Raw genomic sequence first — 17,436 nt, forward strand, 5'->3', positions numbered from 1 at the left:
TTTTAGAGGCGAAAGACTGGTGTGTGTTTGAACTGTGGCAGTTCAGAAGCGTGAAAGGGAGAGCTGGAGGAGATCCCGTAGTGTAGGGGGAAGAGAGCGAAAATAAAGAGCGGTGACACATTGAAAGAGAAGACTGACAGACGGAAGATCAGCAGTGGCAGTTCACAGGTGCACAATTTTGTGAGATTCACACACTTTTGGGTTTAAAGCCTGTGTCGCTCAGTACGCAGAGCAGTACTGAGTCAAGGTTTGGCACGGTGGCAGGGGCCGGTTCATGGCAGTGGGGCGGACGCATGCCGTCTGTGCCTCCGCAGCGAGAGGGACGCTTGGGCTTGGGCTGGGGTTGGGGATGGGCTGCATGGGCACGGACTCAGAGGACTGGTGAACTGAGGCCCTGGGCGCCCATTGGAGCTGCGGCGGCGGCAGGAGAACGCGGGGGAATGCGATGCTCCCTGCGCTTCTGCGTGGTCTTGGGATCCCTTGCCCTCCTATTTCTCACCTCACTCTTCTTCTCCTTCTCCCTGAGAGGAGGAGCCGGCCTGCCTTACTTTGAGCCCCCTGGATGGGAAGAGTCACGCAGAGTTAAGCTAGTGCCCAGCTATGCTGGTACCCACCAGGTGATTCCAGCCGAGAGCGCTCAGCAGAAGACATGTGCCTGCTCTCGGTGCGTGGGCGACCCAGGCGTTTCCGACTGGTTCGACGAGAACTATGACCCGGACATCTCGCCCTTGTGGACTCGGGACAACATCCAGCTGCCTTCAGACGTGTACTACTGGTGGGTGGTAAGTGATCTTATGGTTACTCACTTGCTGCTTTTAGCATTAGGAATCCATTCCTTGACGTGGTTAGACTTTGTTGTGGTTCGATTTTGTGAAATGTGGCATGCACATCGCTTGCACTAACTAAATGGTAAAAACAAAATGAAATGACTGCAAAACCATTTCATATAAACTCCCACTGTCCTTAATTAAAAGAGACCATATTTTGTGCTGCTTTCCTTTAAACGAGAGATTTTAGTGCTCTGCAATTGTGCTTATGCATCATGTTTAAGTGACACCAAGCCAAGGGAACTTGAGTAATGTCTGAAAAAAGTGTGTCAGCTGAAAAGTCTGTAATATAAGTAAATTAAAAGCAGGGAGGGTGCCAGACTGCATTAAGCAAAAGAAGCAGAAAGATTTGGGGGTTGAGGGTTGGGAAAATGCTTGCACTTATGGAAACATGCTGTAACACTGCTGGAGGGTTTGCTAGGTAGATGCTTACTGGTTAAAAAAATGAAATGAAATTAAAATTAAAATGACTTGTTAATTGTTTTGGCAGTATTGGACATCTTGGACTCTATTGAACTATAGAAAATGTCTAAACAGAAAAAATTATTTTTCATATCAGTGTATAATGGGCATAATTATTCAAAACTAATTTTATAATTAGTCAAAGTTTCTGAATTGCAATTAATTTCCTGATCCTGTTTTTCCAATTCAAATTGCAATCCATGTTTTTGAGAAAAGTCTCTAATGCTCACAAAGGATGGTTTAATTTGATCAAAAATACCACAAAATTAGTATTAGTATTATTTCAATGAACAAAAACTGTTTTCTGTTTTAAGGTATTTTAAAATGTAATTTATTCCCGTCATTACTCCAGTCTTCAGTGTCACATGATCCTTCAGAAATCATTCTAATATGCTGATTTTGTACTCAAGAAGAATTTCTTACTGTTATCAATGTTTAAAACAATTGTTCTGTATAATATATTAGTGATTTCCTTTTTTCAGGATTCTTTGATAAATAGAAAGTTCTAATGAACAGCATTTATTAAAGGCACAATGTGTAAGATTTGTGGATCAAAATATCCAAAAACCACTGGAACAGTGTTATATATTTTGTTGACCTGATTATCCCAAATGTTTCCAAGAATTTTTAAATCCAGAGAAATAAGCAACTTTAACCTTGTCCGTGCGTCGCCTATCAATGACATCATACCTGTGTTACCCTCGATTTCCAGTTTTTTTGAAACCATGGAAACACCAAAAACGCTTGAATATATTGTTTTATTAGACAAGGGAACAACTGTTTGGATACATTCATAGACAGAAAACTAATCATTAATTGTTATAAAGCTGAACACAGCAAGTCTTATTGTTTGATTCTCATTTTCTGGATTATATTAATATGATATTCTAATATCGATCTAGCTTACTGCACTTTGCAACAAGTGTCTCATAGCAGCTGCCAAGCAAACACGCGTTATAACCTCATTTTCAACATACTCAAATGTATCTAATATGATAAAACAGTGCTGCGTTACCCCACATACGTTTGACCGGCAGAAGCGGAAGCAGTGACTGCGGCATAATAAAAGTTCTGCTGCTCTCGAGCCGTGTGTAGCGCTCGTCTCTCATTAGCAATTGCCCCAGCGGCCTCGTTCAGCTTCAACATCACTCGGCCCGGCTCGCTTCATACTACAGTAACATTAATAATCCCATCCATGAACATGATTTCTTCCCGAGTCCTGTTGGATTCTTTTTCCCTTTTTGCCTCTAGTTGCGAAAATGTACATATTGTGCCTTTTAAAAATAACAATGTGCAAAGTTATTATTTTTTTTATCAATTTAAAACACCCTTTCTGAATAAAAGTATAAATCTAAGAAAGTATAAAAAATCTTACAGATCCCAACTTTGAATAGTAGTTTATGTATATGGCTCCCATCATGCGGATGGGCAGAGAGTAAAATCAGTGGTTGGCATCTGTACCCAGAGAACATCTGCTAAGAATTATTAGGTGCAATGGAGACATGATAAACTCTGCCAATTATTGGCAGCAGGGACAGTGAGGAGGAGGAGAAAGAAGGGAGAGAGAACTGGGAGAGAGTCAGAAGGGGTTGTTTGGAAGGAAGCCATGTCACGAAGGGATGTCAGTAAAATACAAAAGGAAAGATTTTAGGTCTGGTCTTGACTGTGCGATGATGAATGAAAAAAGATCTAACAAAAACAGAGGGCTACAGCGGCTAATTGGCTGCCTGGATGTTTATTTTAGTATGCATGTGTGCACATGCAGGTGTGCAGATGGTTTGAAGTTATGATAACTGCCCAACCTTATGTCAGTTCCTTTCTTTCTTGCTTCCTCCCTCCCTTCTCTTCCCTCTGGGCCCTGTACAGATGTTGCAGCCTCAATTCAAACCCCACAACATCCAGCAAGTTCTACAGAGGCTGTTCCAGGTCATTCCAGGCCGTTCCCCATACGGTTCGTGGGACCCTGCCCGCTGTCTGCGCTGTGCCGTGGTGGGGAATTCAGGCAACCTCCGCGGGGCGGGTTACGGTCCGGTGATTGATGGCCATGACTTCATTATGAGGTGAGTCTTGAAATGCCAATGAGAAAAGAAGTAAGGAAAGAAAATAGTCTTTCGAAATGGACTTTAAATACACATTCAAGATTATGATTGGGTTTTGAAACAAGATATAAAAATGTAAACTGTGCCTTTGTATTCAGAATGCAGGGTTTTAATAGTTTTGTATATTGTTTTTTTTTTTTTAATGTAATTTTTTATTATGTAATTTATGTCCTGTCTCTTATGTATTGAAACTTTTGGCCACCTGTCTTGGCCAGGACTCCCTGGGAGAAGAGTTACTGTAACTCAATGGGACCTTTCCTGGCTAAATAAAGGTTAAATAAATGTAAAAAATTAATTTAATGCTATTATCTTTCAGTTTAGATTTAATTTTTTTTAGTTTCAATAATTATAATTAATTTCTGTACTTCTAGTGGCCTGAAACAAAGTGACAAACGATTTTTTTTAAAACAGGTTTTCTTAAAGGCACAATATGTAACTTTTGCCGCTAGAGGTCGCTTATTCAGAACAAAGGTGTAGCTTGAAAACGTCTGATTTCATGAAATCATGGGAGGTGTCGTTTTCATGTCTACAGCTGGTGGAAAAGAATCTGACAGGGCTCAGGCAGAAATCATATTAATGGATGAGCTAATGTATTAAAGATTTATTAACATTACTGTGTTATGAAGGGTGCGTTGGAGCGAAACGAGGCTGCTGAAGTGATTGCTAAAGAGAGACAAGCGTGTCACACGACACGGCTTGAGAGCAGTGGGGCTTTTATTATGCTGCAGACGACCGCTTCTGCTTCTTCCGGTCATGAGTATGTGGGGTAACACAGCGCTGTTTATCATATTAGATACATTTGTGTGTTTAAAGTTGTTATAATGCTACTCTGTGCATTCACTCGGCGGCTGCTATGAGACACATGTTCCACACTGCAGTAAGCTAGATCAATATTAGGCATGGTAAAACATGGTATTTGAGGTAAATCAAGAAAAAAAGATTTAAACAGTAAGACTTATTGTGTTGAGCTATATAACATGATTAGCTTTTTTGTTGATTAATGTATCCAAACAGTTGCTCATCTCTCTAATAAAAACATAATATACTAAAGTGTTTTTGGTGTTTCCATGGTTTCTACAAAATAAAACCGGAAATCTAGGGTAATGTGGGTAGGATATCATTGATGGGCGACACACGGACATAGTCCGTATCCTGGTTAACATTCTTATTTAACATTCTTGAAAACATTTGGGATAATCTAAGTACACAAGTCAACAAAATATAAAACATTGTTTTAGTGTTTTTTTTTTTTTTTTTTTTTTGTTGTTCGTTTTGTTTTTTAAATCCAAAAATCTTACATATTGTGCCATTTAAATCATCATTTTCCATTGGTTGATCAATTCCATAGTTCTGTTCCAAATTTAGAACATTGGTTGAGTTCATCTGGCTGATTTCAGGCTGATCAGGAGATATGCAAACAAACAAAACAATGTTTTGAAAGCACATTTCCAGTGTTTAAATTTTTCAATAAATTACTCATTACTATAGAAGATTTATTATAATAATTTAACATTGAAAGAAGTACATCATCTTTTAAAGAATCAACTGAGGAATCAACAGAACATTGCTAGAGCAAGACCTTTGATGAAAGAATGACACATCTATATCTTTTTCCGTATCAATATATTTATTTTATAGCTTATGGAATTGGTTTTTAAATCAGTAATATTTGCGATAATAGTCCTGTTTTCTGGGACACTGATCACAGCCAGATATGGTGGATTGACATTTGCAATTGCAGGTTTCAGTCGAATGAACATGGAAAAGGGCAAAATATGTGTATTGCTGCTTAAAGAAAAGAGTAAAATAATGGCCTTGGGGAGGCAGAACAGTGCGTTTCGTAGAGATCAGAGAGACGGAGAGGCTGAAAGAGATGGAGGTATAAATTGAGGTGCTATTTCAGTGAAGTCTTAAATTAATCCCGTCCTCCTCCGAATCCATCTCTTTCTTCTGGCCTACAGCAGCTGTCTCCTCATCTCTATATTTGTTTAACTGCTGTCTGATTTCATTTTAACAGTTTAAGAGGTGGTATGAGCTTTTTTCCACAGTTGAATGAGTTTGCTGTTTACTGGCTCATATAATTTTCCATTGTCTGAAAGTTTTTTTTTAATGGTAATTAAACAGTACTTTGCTTGTAATCAGTTAGCATCCTATATTACATACTGGTGTGAAAGTTCTGTGAAAATAAGTGTGTGTGTGTGTGTGTGTATTTATATAATATATATACTTTAGATTATTTTACTTTGAGGGCAGCTGTGAAAATCATTGCTATGTACTACTACTAAACTCTACAACCAAGATGTAGAATAATAAACCGTCCTTGTGATTTCTTTTTATGTTAAATGAGTATTCAAGTTTAAGCCATGTTCTTTAGCCTGTGTGTATTAAAGATTGATGATATAAGATAACACTTGAGATTTGATTGGTAAATCATCTCTCTGGCTTTAAGACGAGCTTTGAATCTTAAGAAGATAAAGAGAGAAAAAGGCGGACATGTACATTTGTTGTTTTGCATTAAAATCTCCAGGACTTACATCTAAAGCTTTTTAAATTCCTGCTGCCTGAATACAAGCTTGTGATTCTGCATGTTACAAAATCTTGGTGATGTAAGTAGTTCTCTGAATTTGAGAGAATACATGTAGGATACAGATAGAGTATGAGAAATGGTAGCAGTTTTTTTTTTTCTAATCGGAGCATTTTGTTGAAAGGACATGAGCTGTGAAATGGAAGCTCTGAAATCCATTGGCGCAACAGACGTGTCTCCTGAATAGACACCGACCCTGTCTGAGTTCCTGTCTGATCCACCCTCTCTCCATCATTTTGCTAGTCTCTTACAGTCTGTCTCTCTTAAAGGAATAGCTCACCCAAAAATGAAAATTGTCATTTATTCATCCTCATGCAGGGTCCCCGTGGGCCCTCAAGTCTTAAAATGTCTTAAAATCAGTTTAATCAAATTTAAGGCCATAAAAGGATTTAAACATCTTAAATGGTATAACAAAAGTCTTAATTATCAAGGTCTTACATTTGGGAATGAACTGCATTATGGCCTGATGTGATTATTAAACTTCAAAGGTGATTTAATTAAATGTAACCGCTGTGCAGTCAAATATCATGCATTTATGCTAATAATGGTCTACAGTTGCAGCTTATGATCTGCTGTTGATGAATTATGACAGTATTTATATACAAACCCGATTCCAAAAAAGTTGGGACACTGTACAAATTGTGAATACAAAAAGAATGCAATAATTTACAAATCTCATAAACTTATATTTTATTCACAATAGAATATAGATAACATATCAAATGTTGAAAGTGAGACATTTTGAAATGTCATGCCAAATATTGACTCATTTTGGATTTCATGAGAGCTACACATTCCAAAAAAGTTGGGACAGGTAGCAATAAGAGGCCGGAAAAGTTAAATGTGCATATAAGGAACAGCTGGAGGACCAATTTGCAACTTCTTAGGTCAATTGGCAACATGATTGGGTATAAAAAGAGCCTCTCAGAGTGGCAGTGTTTCTCAGAAGTCAAGATGGGCAGAGGATCACCAATTCCCCCAATGCTGCGGCGAAAAATAGTGGAGCAATATCAGAAAGGAGTTTCTCAGAGAAAAATTGCAAAGAGTTTGAAGTTACCATCACACTACAGTGTATAATATCCAAAGATTCAGAGAATCTGGAACAATCTCTGTGCGTAAGGGTCAAGGCCGGAAAACCATACTGGATGCCCGTGATCTTCGGGCCCTTAGACGGCATTGCATCACATACAGGAATGCTACTGTAATGGAAATCACAACATGGGCTCAGGAATACTTCCAGAAAACATTGTCGGTGAACACAATCCACTGTGTCATTCGTCTTTGCCGGCTAAAACTCTATAGGTCAAAAAAGAAGCCATATCTAAACATGATCCAGAAGCACAGGCGTTTTCTCAAAGTGGAAAACAGTTCTGTGGTCAGACGAATCAAAATTTGAAGTTCTTTTTGGAAAACTGGTACGCCATGTCATCCGGACTAAAGAGGACAAGGACAACCCAAGTTGTTATCAGCGCTCAGTTCAGAAGCCTGCATCTCTGATGGTATGGGGTTGCATGAGTGCATGTGGCATGGGCAGCTTACACATCTGGAAAGGCACCATCAATGCTGAAAGGTATATCCAAGTTCCAGAACAACATATGCTCCCATCCAGACGTCTCTTTCAGGGAAGACCTTGCATTTTCCATCATGACAATACCAGACCACATACTGCATCAATTACAACATCATGGCTGCGTAGAAGATATGCGTAGAACATGGCCTTGTCCAAACTTTTTTTGAGATGTGCTGATGCCATGAAATTTAAAATCAACTTATTTTTCCCTTAAAATGATACATTTTCTCTGTTTCAACATTTGATATGTCATCTATGTTGTATTCTGAATAATATATTGAAATTTAAAAACTTCCACATCATTGCATTCTTTTTTTATTCACAATTTGTACAGTGTCCCAACTTTTTTGGAATCGGGTTTGTACTAGTATGTTGTAGATGGTTGAATGCATTTTATTTCCCACATCTTTTTGAATGAGCAGCCAGCAATGGTAAAGCATAGACATTTTCAAAATAAGAATCTTGCTGTATTTTTAATTTTGGTGACATATTAAACTGTATATGGCATTTAAAATTTGAACATTAAATTCAATATACAGATTTTACTAGTATCTTACCAGTATCCTTTTTTTTTTTTTTTTTTTTTTTTTGCCTTTTAAAATGCATTATAGTATCAACAAAATCCAATATTGATTGACCTCTAATTAATATTAATTGACATTTGTACATGTACCAATTTCAGTACTTAAGTATGTGGGTCATTGACGAAAAAGGTTTTTAAAAGTGTAAAAAATCATAATGGAGATCAAATTAATTTGCAAGATTTATTAAGCATTAACAATGAGATTTTGGTTTTTATAATCAATTAACATGGCTTTTTTTTTTTTTTTTTTTTTTAACAGTATGGACAAAATTTGTCACCAAAAAAGTAATTTGGTTTAACCAAAATTTTGGTATTACCGAATGACACTTTTGGTTCTACTGAATGATATTTTCAAACAATGCTAACAGGCTGATAGCTAGTTAGTTAGCTAGCAAAAGGACAATCAAACATTTTATAGTTAGTACAAGTTTTTAAAATTTTACAACATTTTCCATGTTTTATAGTGGTTGTACTGAATGACCTGATGTTTCGGGACATGCGTATGAACAAGTGAAAACATGAACTTTGCTTCATGACCATGTGGTCCTGTGCAGGTGTCTGAATGATATCACATCCTGTCACATGATGCTGACTACATGACGATCCAAAATGGTCCCTTTATATTGGTTACTCCGAATGACATCAATGAAATTAATTTTTCCGGACATTCTTTCTCATAACAAAGCAATGGACTTCTACACATAGTTTTAATACAATTTTGCACTATGTTAATATATGATGTTATAAAATCATGCCAGAATAAAAAAAATGTATACATGATTTTTTTTTTTTTTTTTTTTTGATATTTTAATCACAAATGAAAATGAATATGTGCAGTTGAATATGTGCTCCAGCCTGTTTAATTAAAAGAAGCTAAGATACATTACAGTTACGTTACAGTATTCATTTATTTCATTCTAACAACACTGCAGATACCCTGTCATGTCATTCCAAACCCTTATATTTTTGTCTTCTGTGGAACACAAAACAAGAATTTCAAATAATATCCTGGTTACTCTTTTCTATGCAATTACAATGAGTGGCGACGGTTCCCTGCTGTCAACCTGAATGCACTTTCTGTTTGTTCATTTTACTCTCTCGTGGGGAAAATAATGAAATGCCAAAGTAATACGGCTTGTTTCAGTGAAAGTGAGAGAGGGTTTTCACGGTCTAATTCAATTGGATCTGTGTGTTCCAGGATGAACCTGGCCCCCACTGTAGGGTACGAAGAGGATGCCGGCAGCCGTACCACACACCACTTCATGTACCCAGAGAGTGCCAAAAACCTGGCGGCCAACGTGAGCTTTGTGCTGGTGCCCTTCAAGACTCTCGACTTGTTGTGGATCACAAGTGCCCTCTCCACTGGCCAGATCCGCTTGTGAGCACTATAACACAGACACACACACAAAAAAAAAAAAATTAGCTAGATGGCTTTTTTTTTTTTTTTTTTAATTAAATTTCTTTCTTTTAATTTAATATTTTTTCTTTCCTTTTGAATTTCATTTATATTATATCATTTTAACATGGTACAAAAAGACAGAATAGTGTGACATCCCTTCGATAAATTAGTTGTTCAGTTCACAGACTATGGATTTAATAAAAAATTTGATTGTCAATGCCTAAACTGACTTTATTTTTTTGTTTTTTTTTGCTTTTATTTTATTTTATTTAAATCTTTTTTTTTAAATATATTAATCATTTTTTCTTTCTTTTAATTTTCTTTTTTTCTTATATTATGTCTCTCTAACATGGTAAAACAAAGATGTAAAATGTACTCTATAAATTAGTTCAGTTTTCAGACACTGAATTTAATGAAAAATTGGATGTCTCTACCTAAATTGTTTTTTTTTTTTTTTTTTTTTTTTTCAAATCTTATTTATTTTTTATTATAAATTGTTCTGTATTAAAAAAACATTTAAAATTAAGTCATTATAGTGACATCTCATAAATAATTTAGTATTTCAGTTCAGTTTTCAGACACTATGGCCTGGTTTCAGATTAAGCCAGGATTAGGCCTTAGTTCAACTAGGACACTTAAATAGCTTTTATAAATGAACATTAGAAAACAAACATTACTGGTGTGCACCTTGAGACAAAATAATGGCACTGACATATTTTAAGTTTTGCCAGTACTTTCAGTTAAAACAGCTCAAACATGTTTTTAGTCTGGGACAAGACTGTGAAACCGGGATATGTGGATTTAATGACAATTTAGTTGTCAAAACCTAAATTGAGTCAAATTAGTAGCATAGTAGCTGCAGCATGGCCAATGAGTCATTGATATATTCTGTCTATGAACACACTGCAGTGTTCTGCACCCAGAAATGCATCATTCAGAGCACATACACTGCTACACATCATAGCACTTTATCAACAATACACTCTGCTTCACTGAAAAACACTAGGATTTTAGCAGCAGTTAAATTCACAGGTTTTTATGAAAAGAAGAGATGTCAGAAGTGGGAAGACTTATAACTATATTTTTCCGAATCATTCTTTCTCTCTCTCTCTCTCACAGTACTTATGCTCCAGTGAAGCAGTTTCTGCGTGTGGATAAAGACAAGGTAATATATTCCCATCTAGTCTCTCACAGATTTATATTCTCTGAATTAACACTCTTTACACTCATTGAGTCTTTATCTGTTTTCTCTGTGCTGCTATAAATCTGTATATATAATCAATGTCCTGTAGGTTCAGATTTTCAACCCAGCTTTCTTTAAATACATCCATGACCGCTGGACACATCATCATGGGCGTTATCCCTCCACTGGCATGCTTGTCCTGTTCTTTGCTCTACACGTATGTGATGAGGTAAGACCTTAGGGTGTCTTAGTACATTTTAAATAAATACATTATATTGCCAAAAGTATTGGGGCACCTCTCCAAATCATTGAATTCGGGTGTTCCAATCACTTCCATGGCCACAGGTGTATAAAATCAAGCACCTATGCATGCAGACTGCTTCTACAAACATTTGTGAAAGATTGGGTCACTCTCAGGAGCTCAGGGAATTCAAGCATGGTACCGTGATAGGTTTCCACCTGTGCAATAAGTCCATTCGTGAAATTTCCTCTCTACTAAATATTCCACGGTCAACTGTTAGTGGTATCATAACAAAGTGGAAGCAATTGGGAACAACAGCAACTCAGCCACGAAGTGGTAGGCCACGTAAAATCACAGAGGGGTCAGCGCATGCTGAGGTGCACAGAAGTTGCCAACTTTCTGCAGAATCAATAGCTACAGACCTCCAAACTTTGTGTGGCCTTCAGATTAGCTCAACAACAGTGTGTAGAGAGCTTCATGGAATGAATTTCCATGGCCGAGCAGCTGCATCCAAGCCTTACTTCACCAAGTGCAATGCAAAGCTTCAGATGCAGTGGTGTAAAGCACGCCGCCACGTCCAGGTTTGGCAGTTGCCAGGAGAACGGTACTGACTCCATTGTGCCAAGTGTAAAGTTTGGTGGAGAAGGGATTATGGTGTGGGGTTGTTTTTCAGGGGTTGGGCTTGGCCCCTTAGTTCTAATGAAAGGAACTCTTAATGCTTGAGCATACCAAGACATTTTGGACAATTTCATAATACCAACTTTGTGGGAACAGTTTGGGGATGGTCCCTTCCTGTTCCAACATGACTGCACACCAGTGCACAAATCAAGGTCCATAAAGACAAGGATGAGTGAGTTGGTCTGGAGGAACTTGACTGGCCTGCCATCAACCCAACAGAACACCTTTGGGATGAATTAGAGCGGAGATTGTGAGCCAGACCTTCTTGTCAACATCACTGCCTGACCTCACAAATGTGCTTCTAGAAGAATGGTCAAAAATTCCCATAAACACACTCCTAAACCTTGTGAAAAGCCTTCCCAGAAGAGTTGAGGCTGTTATAGCTGCAAAGGGTGGGCCAATTCCATATTAAACCCTGCAGATTAAGAATGAGATGTCATGTGCACGTAAAGGCCAGCATTCCAAAACCTTTGGCAGTATAGTGTTTATAAACTTTATTAGGTACACCTTGCTAAGTACTAGTTTGGTCCCCATTTTGCCACCAGAACTGCCTTAATTCTTTGTGGCGTAGATTCAACAAGGTGTTGGAAACATTCCTCAGATTTTGGTCATGATGGCATCACGCAGTTGCTGCAGGACAAATCTGCACATCCGTAATGTGAATCTCCTGCTCCACCACATCCTAATGCTCTGTTGGACTGAAATCTGGTGATTGTGGAGGCCATTTGAGTATAGTGAACACATCGTCATGTTCAAGAAACCAGTTTGAGATGATTTGAGCTTTGTGACGCCGCGTTGTCCTGCTGAAAGTAGCCATCAGAAGATGATACACTGTGGTCATAAAGGGATGGACAAGGTCAGCAACAATACTCTGATAGTCTGTGGTATTTAAATGATGCTCAACTGGTACTAAGAGACCCAAAGTGTGCCAAGAAAATATCCCCCACACTATTACAACACCTGCCTGGACTGTTGATACAAGGTAGGATGGATCATTCATGTTGTTTACACCAAATTCTGACCTTACCATCTAAATGTCGCAGGAGAATCAAGACTCCTCGTCGTCTTTGGTTCAATTTTTGGTGAGCCTGTGTGAATTTTAGCCTCAGTTTGCTGTTCTTAGCTGACAGGAGTGTTACCCGGTGTGGTCTTCTGCTGCCGTAGCCCTTCTGCTTCAAGGTTCAACTTGTTGTGCATTCAGAGATGCTCTTCTGCAGACCTCAGTTGTAACAAGTGATTGAGTTACTGTTGCCCTGATGCTCACTTCAGCAGATTGTCTTCTTGAACATTAGACATGCCTAAATAAATTGAGTTGCTGCCATGTGATGCCATGTTAACGAGCAATTGAACAGGTGTACCTAAGAAAGTGGCCTGAGTATAGATATGTATGTGTGTGTAAATCATATGAATATGAATGTCTTATGTTTTTGAGAGACATTTCAAGTATTTTATATTTTTTTAAAGAATGTAATTTTTCAATTTTTTTTATACCTTTCCAAGCAGTGACTGTGAATTCATTTTTGCCTCTGACTCCATAGGTGAATGTATTTGGTTTTGGGGCAGACAGTCGGGGAAACTGGCACCACTATTGGGAGCAAAACCGCTATTCTGGAGAGTTTCGTAAAACAGGTGTCCATGATGCAGACTTCGAGGCCCAGATCATCGACAAGCTGGCCAAGGCTGGCAAGATCTCAGTGTTTCCTGGAAAGTGAATCTGGGCACCAGGTGCAAAGAAATGGACCAACTGATGGACTACCATAAACAAAACCACCCATTATCCACTTGACACACTTAGTGTGCCTGTTAAACGTGATCAAGAAGTAATGTTTCATGATCTTATTACCATTCTGTGCTGTCCTGAGTGGTCAGGAATCTGGGCAGTATCCCCCATGATGCGGTGGTTTTGAGACAAGACGCTAGTAAATGTGCTTTTCCTTGCAAGCCTACCTCAACTAGGACAAGGAACTTGACTTGGCAAGGAACACTAATATCTCATCACTAAACAGCATGTTAGGTATATGTGCTGGGAATGGTATTAACTCATATTTATGACTTTTGTTGTATAGTGATGATACGCCTATCTCTTATGCGTGCTCACGCCGAGGCCAGATAGATGAGTGAGACCAACAATCACCATAGTGTATCATCGTACTCTAGTAGTTCTCTGTGATTCATTGAAGGGACAGTTCACCCAAAAAAGAAAATTGTCATCATTTACTAACCCTCGTTATTCCAAACCTGTATGATTGGCTTTCTTCTGCAAAACACAAAAGATATCATGAAGAATGTTTTTGAAAAAACTGTTGTCACTGAAAGTCAGTGGGGTCCAAAGTTGTTTTGCACCATTGAATTTCATTGAATTGAAAAAATGCCACTTGAGATATTTATCAAAATACCATCTTTTGTGTTTACAGGTTTGGACTGACATGAGGGTGAGTAAATGACAGAATAAAATTTTTAGGTGAACTATCAATTTAACTAAAAGCTTGGACATAGCGGGGGGTCGTTTCACTACTGTTACAGTGCTTCAGTTAGACTCCTCACGTCACTGGGCGTAAACCAAGCTTTAATTCGTCTCAAAAGATATTTTATGTTTAGTTGTTCGTGTTTGAAATGATCCTGCTAACAGTTTGCTATCACTGTGTGCTTGTATCAGTCTGGACAACATTGTCTTTTTTGGTTTGTTTTTGCTAATTACATTTGAGTACTGATCGCTCCTCTGGTCTGAGGTGGAACGACAAATACTCAATAACAGGAGAGAAACCACTGAGGTTGTCCAATATGAACACACATGAGCAATATATTGAAAATATGTGGAGTACATTTAGAAACCAACACTAATACAGCTGTGGTGATTGTTCTAGAGATGCACTGTGAACAGTGGTAGAGCTTCATTGTTGATCTACAGCACACTACTCTCTTAAATAACTTGCTGTAATAGTGTTGGATGGAAGGCAACGGCAAAAAAAGTGTTAGATTGTGAGAAACCGAATATAAGCTTTCAGTTATGAAGCCTGATTCATTGCCATACAATTTATGACTAGCTGACAGACAGATATTGGTGAAATTGATGGATTGCATTGATAAATGTTTTCTTGAAAGCACATAGACACTCCTTTGCTGCTGTTCAGGCATTTACCATCAACAATAGGTGATTTTTTTTTTTTTTTTTTTAAATTTGTATAGTAGTTCTTGTATAATTTATTACATTATACATTTTTAAGATCGCACAAAGGATAATCAAGATCCGCCAAGTGTTTTCTACGGAGGCCTTTTAGGGCCTGGTGAAGGGGAAAAAAATTAGATGGGAGGAATATTACATTTCGATGCTTTTGTGATCTCACACAAATGTTTTGTTTGCCTGAAAATTTTTGCATTCGCTTGAAAATGTTTGCTTTTCTCCAAGAAACTTTGCATCAGCTTGCAAAATTGTTCAGTTCCCAGAGAAATTTGCGTTAATTTGCGTTCACTCTCAAACTTTTTAGTTTTTGTGAGCTGCTTGGGGATGCAAACGTTTTGCGAGGGAGATTTCGCAAGCGAATGCGAGGTTTCTCTGGGGAACGTAAAACATATCCGAGAGAATGCAAAAGATATATTTTCTTCCTCTCTCGAATATTTTTTTTTTCATCACCATTTCCCTTTGGGGGTCCGTAGCTTTCTGTTTTGGACTAGTCCAAATTTTGACTTTCAGGTGCAGTAGTTCTTTTTCAAAATGTAGACATATCAGCTATTTCAGTGTGCAAATGCACACACGTTACATGCTTGCGTGCCTTGTCCTTGCTTCTGGACACATCCTCTCTCCAGAGCACCGCTAACCTCATTATAAGACGCATAAACACATGCTATTGTTCCTTTAGTCTTCTTACAGAGCATTTATTGATACATTCGTGCACACAAATCTGGGCTCTAAAATAGGGCACGGATCGTCTACCCACCAGCTACCCACCTCTGCCCACACATGATTCACGGCTTCTCCTGTGCGCCACCATCCTATCTTCTTGTCTGTTCTACTTTTAAGCTAAACCGAGCGCAGTGCCTTCGGGATCAGGGTGGGAAAACCTCTCTCGCCTGAAAACTTTCTCCCCTCTTCATTTTAAGAGCTACCTACAGGCATTCGCTGTCACTCCGGAAAAGTCTCCTGAAACTTTAGAAATGTGGCACACAAGTGCTTTTATACATTGTCAATAAAGCGTAATTGTGTTTTGCCGGTTATATACCAGGGAATAATTAAGGCACAGTGCTGCAGTGGCTTTATTATATTTAAGCCTATTCTGAGGGATTATTATTGGGCGTTTCACAGTGAAATTCTAAAATCACAGACCTGTAGTATGACTGCCATCTCATAGGTAGAATATTGAGATGTGCAGTTGGTCACCAAAGACTTTTTTTTTTTTTTTTTATGTATTGTTCAGAAAATTTGGATTAAGAAAAATGCTGGCTCGTGAAGTTCTTGTATTACTCTTAACAGTATTCAGTAATCCTAGATGGTACTAGTTGGCTATGAAGGATGTTTTTCTTGTTTTTGTGCCACAGGAGGATCATAGCCTGCTGAATGATATTCAGGCAAACCTACTGAAACAGTTTTTGAAAGACTGCATTATCCATGTCCACCTTCTCTGTTCTCTCCATTTGAAATGTTCCGTGGCCAAATTGCATGATGAGATCAATTCCAAATTGGCTTGTTCTCTTTATGCTCTTGCCAATGTTCTCAGCATTAAATTATCAGTCTGGATCCTTATTGTCACATTGAGAGAGCTTTCTAGGACTTCGTATCATCTTTTGCTGAATTGTTTGCAGGCGTAAATGATGCAAAGTTGTAAGTACCGAATAAGATGAACATTACAGAGCCTGTAAAGACTTTGATGCTTCTTTCATTTTTCATTTTTCCTTTGCTTTGTTTTCCACAATCAAACACGTGATTGTGCCTTCAGGATATAGTGTGTGATGCAATTTCATTTTGTTTGCTTGAACTTTTTTTTTTGAAGGCTTTATGGTAGATTCCCTTTCGATTTGGGTAATTAAAACAATAAAATGGCAGCAAAAAAAGGTTTAAAATGAGGCTACAGTATTTAGATATGTCCATTTGAGTAGAACAAACTCCACTATCAACTTAAATGTTGAATCCTGTTCTTCATTTGAAGGAACTCTCTTCTAAATCTTTCAACACAGACTGTACATATTCACACTGTGCCACTGTGTTTGCTCTCATTAACTCCTCATCAGTGTTGATATAGTGACTATTGGTCAGTGCTTATTCTTTCCTTTCACAACCTCAGTCTTTGTGTAATTATGGACTGTTTTTAATCTTTATGCTACTGTAAGAAATAAACACATTTAAAAATGGTTTGTCTCTGTGTACTCTTGATTTGATGGAAATCATAGTTCATAATCTTTTGATTTCATTCTTTTTCATCCATGTCCCAGTGTGCTATGCAAATTCTACTATGGAAAGCTGGCATTTAAAAATGTCCCAGATTTCATTTAGTTAAAATGTGTAAAACTTTTTCCTCATGTCCTCAATATCACATTCCTTCCTGTTATCCTTTTGTAATATTGCTTAAAAACAGTGCAAACATCAGTAATGAACAATGAATTTGTTGAATTCTGTGTTTTGTGGGATCAGTCTAAAACATTCCATCCTGATGATCAAACTTTTATAAGATAGTTAAACTTCAAGTTGACACCCCTAAGCTGACTTTGAATCCCTTACTCAGCAATGACTAACTTTAGCCCTTTTCATTCTTTTGCCATTGTGTGAAGTTATTGTGTCTTAGCTTGACTGGAGCATATGTCTGAAAATCTGGTACACC

The 17,436-nt window shown here is 37.9% G+C and overlaps 1 protein-coding gene across 1 annotated transcript; it reads left to right on the forward strand.

Annotated features, from left to right (window-relative positions):
- The first annotated feature begins 56 nt into the window (after positions 1–56).
- st3gal2 (ST3 beta-galactoside alpha-2,3-sialyltransferase 2) lies at positions 57–14,782 on the forward strand. Its single transcript, XM_067389281.1, has 6 exons — positions 57–782; positions 3,156–3,349; positions 9,324–9,503; positions 10,644–10,689; positions 10,817–10,936; positions 13,165–14,782. The coding sequence occupies exons 1-6, from the start codon at positions 294–296 to the stop codon at positions 13,336–13,338; spliced, it is 1,203 nt and encodes a 400-aa protein (XP_067245382.1). The 5' UTR covers positions 57–293; the 3' UTR covers positions 13,339–14,782.
- Positions 14,783–17,436: the final 2,654 nt, after the last annotated feature.

The sequence above is a fragment of the Chanodichthys erythropterus genome, chromosome 7, assembly GCF_024489055.1.
Source record: "Chanodichthys erythropterus isolate Z2021 chromosome 7, ASM2448905v1, whole genome shotgun sequence".
NCBI classification, from domain to species: Eukaryota; Metazoa; Chordata; class Actinopteri; order Cypriniformes; family Xenocyprididae; genus Chanodichthys; species Chanodichthys erythropterus.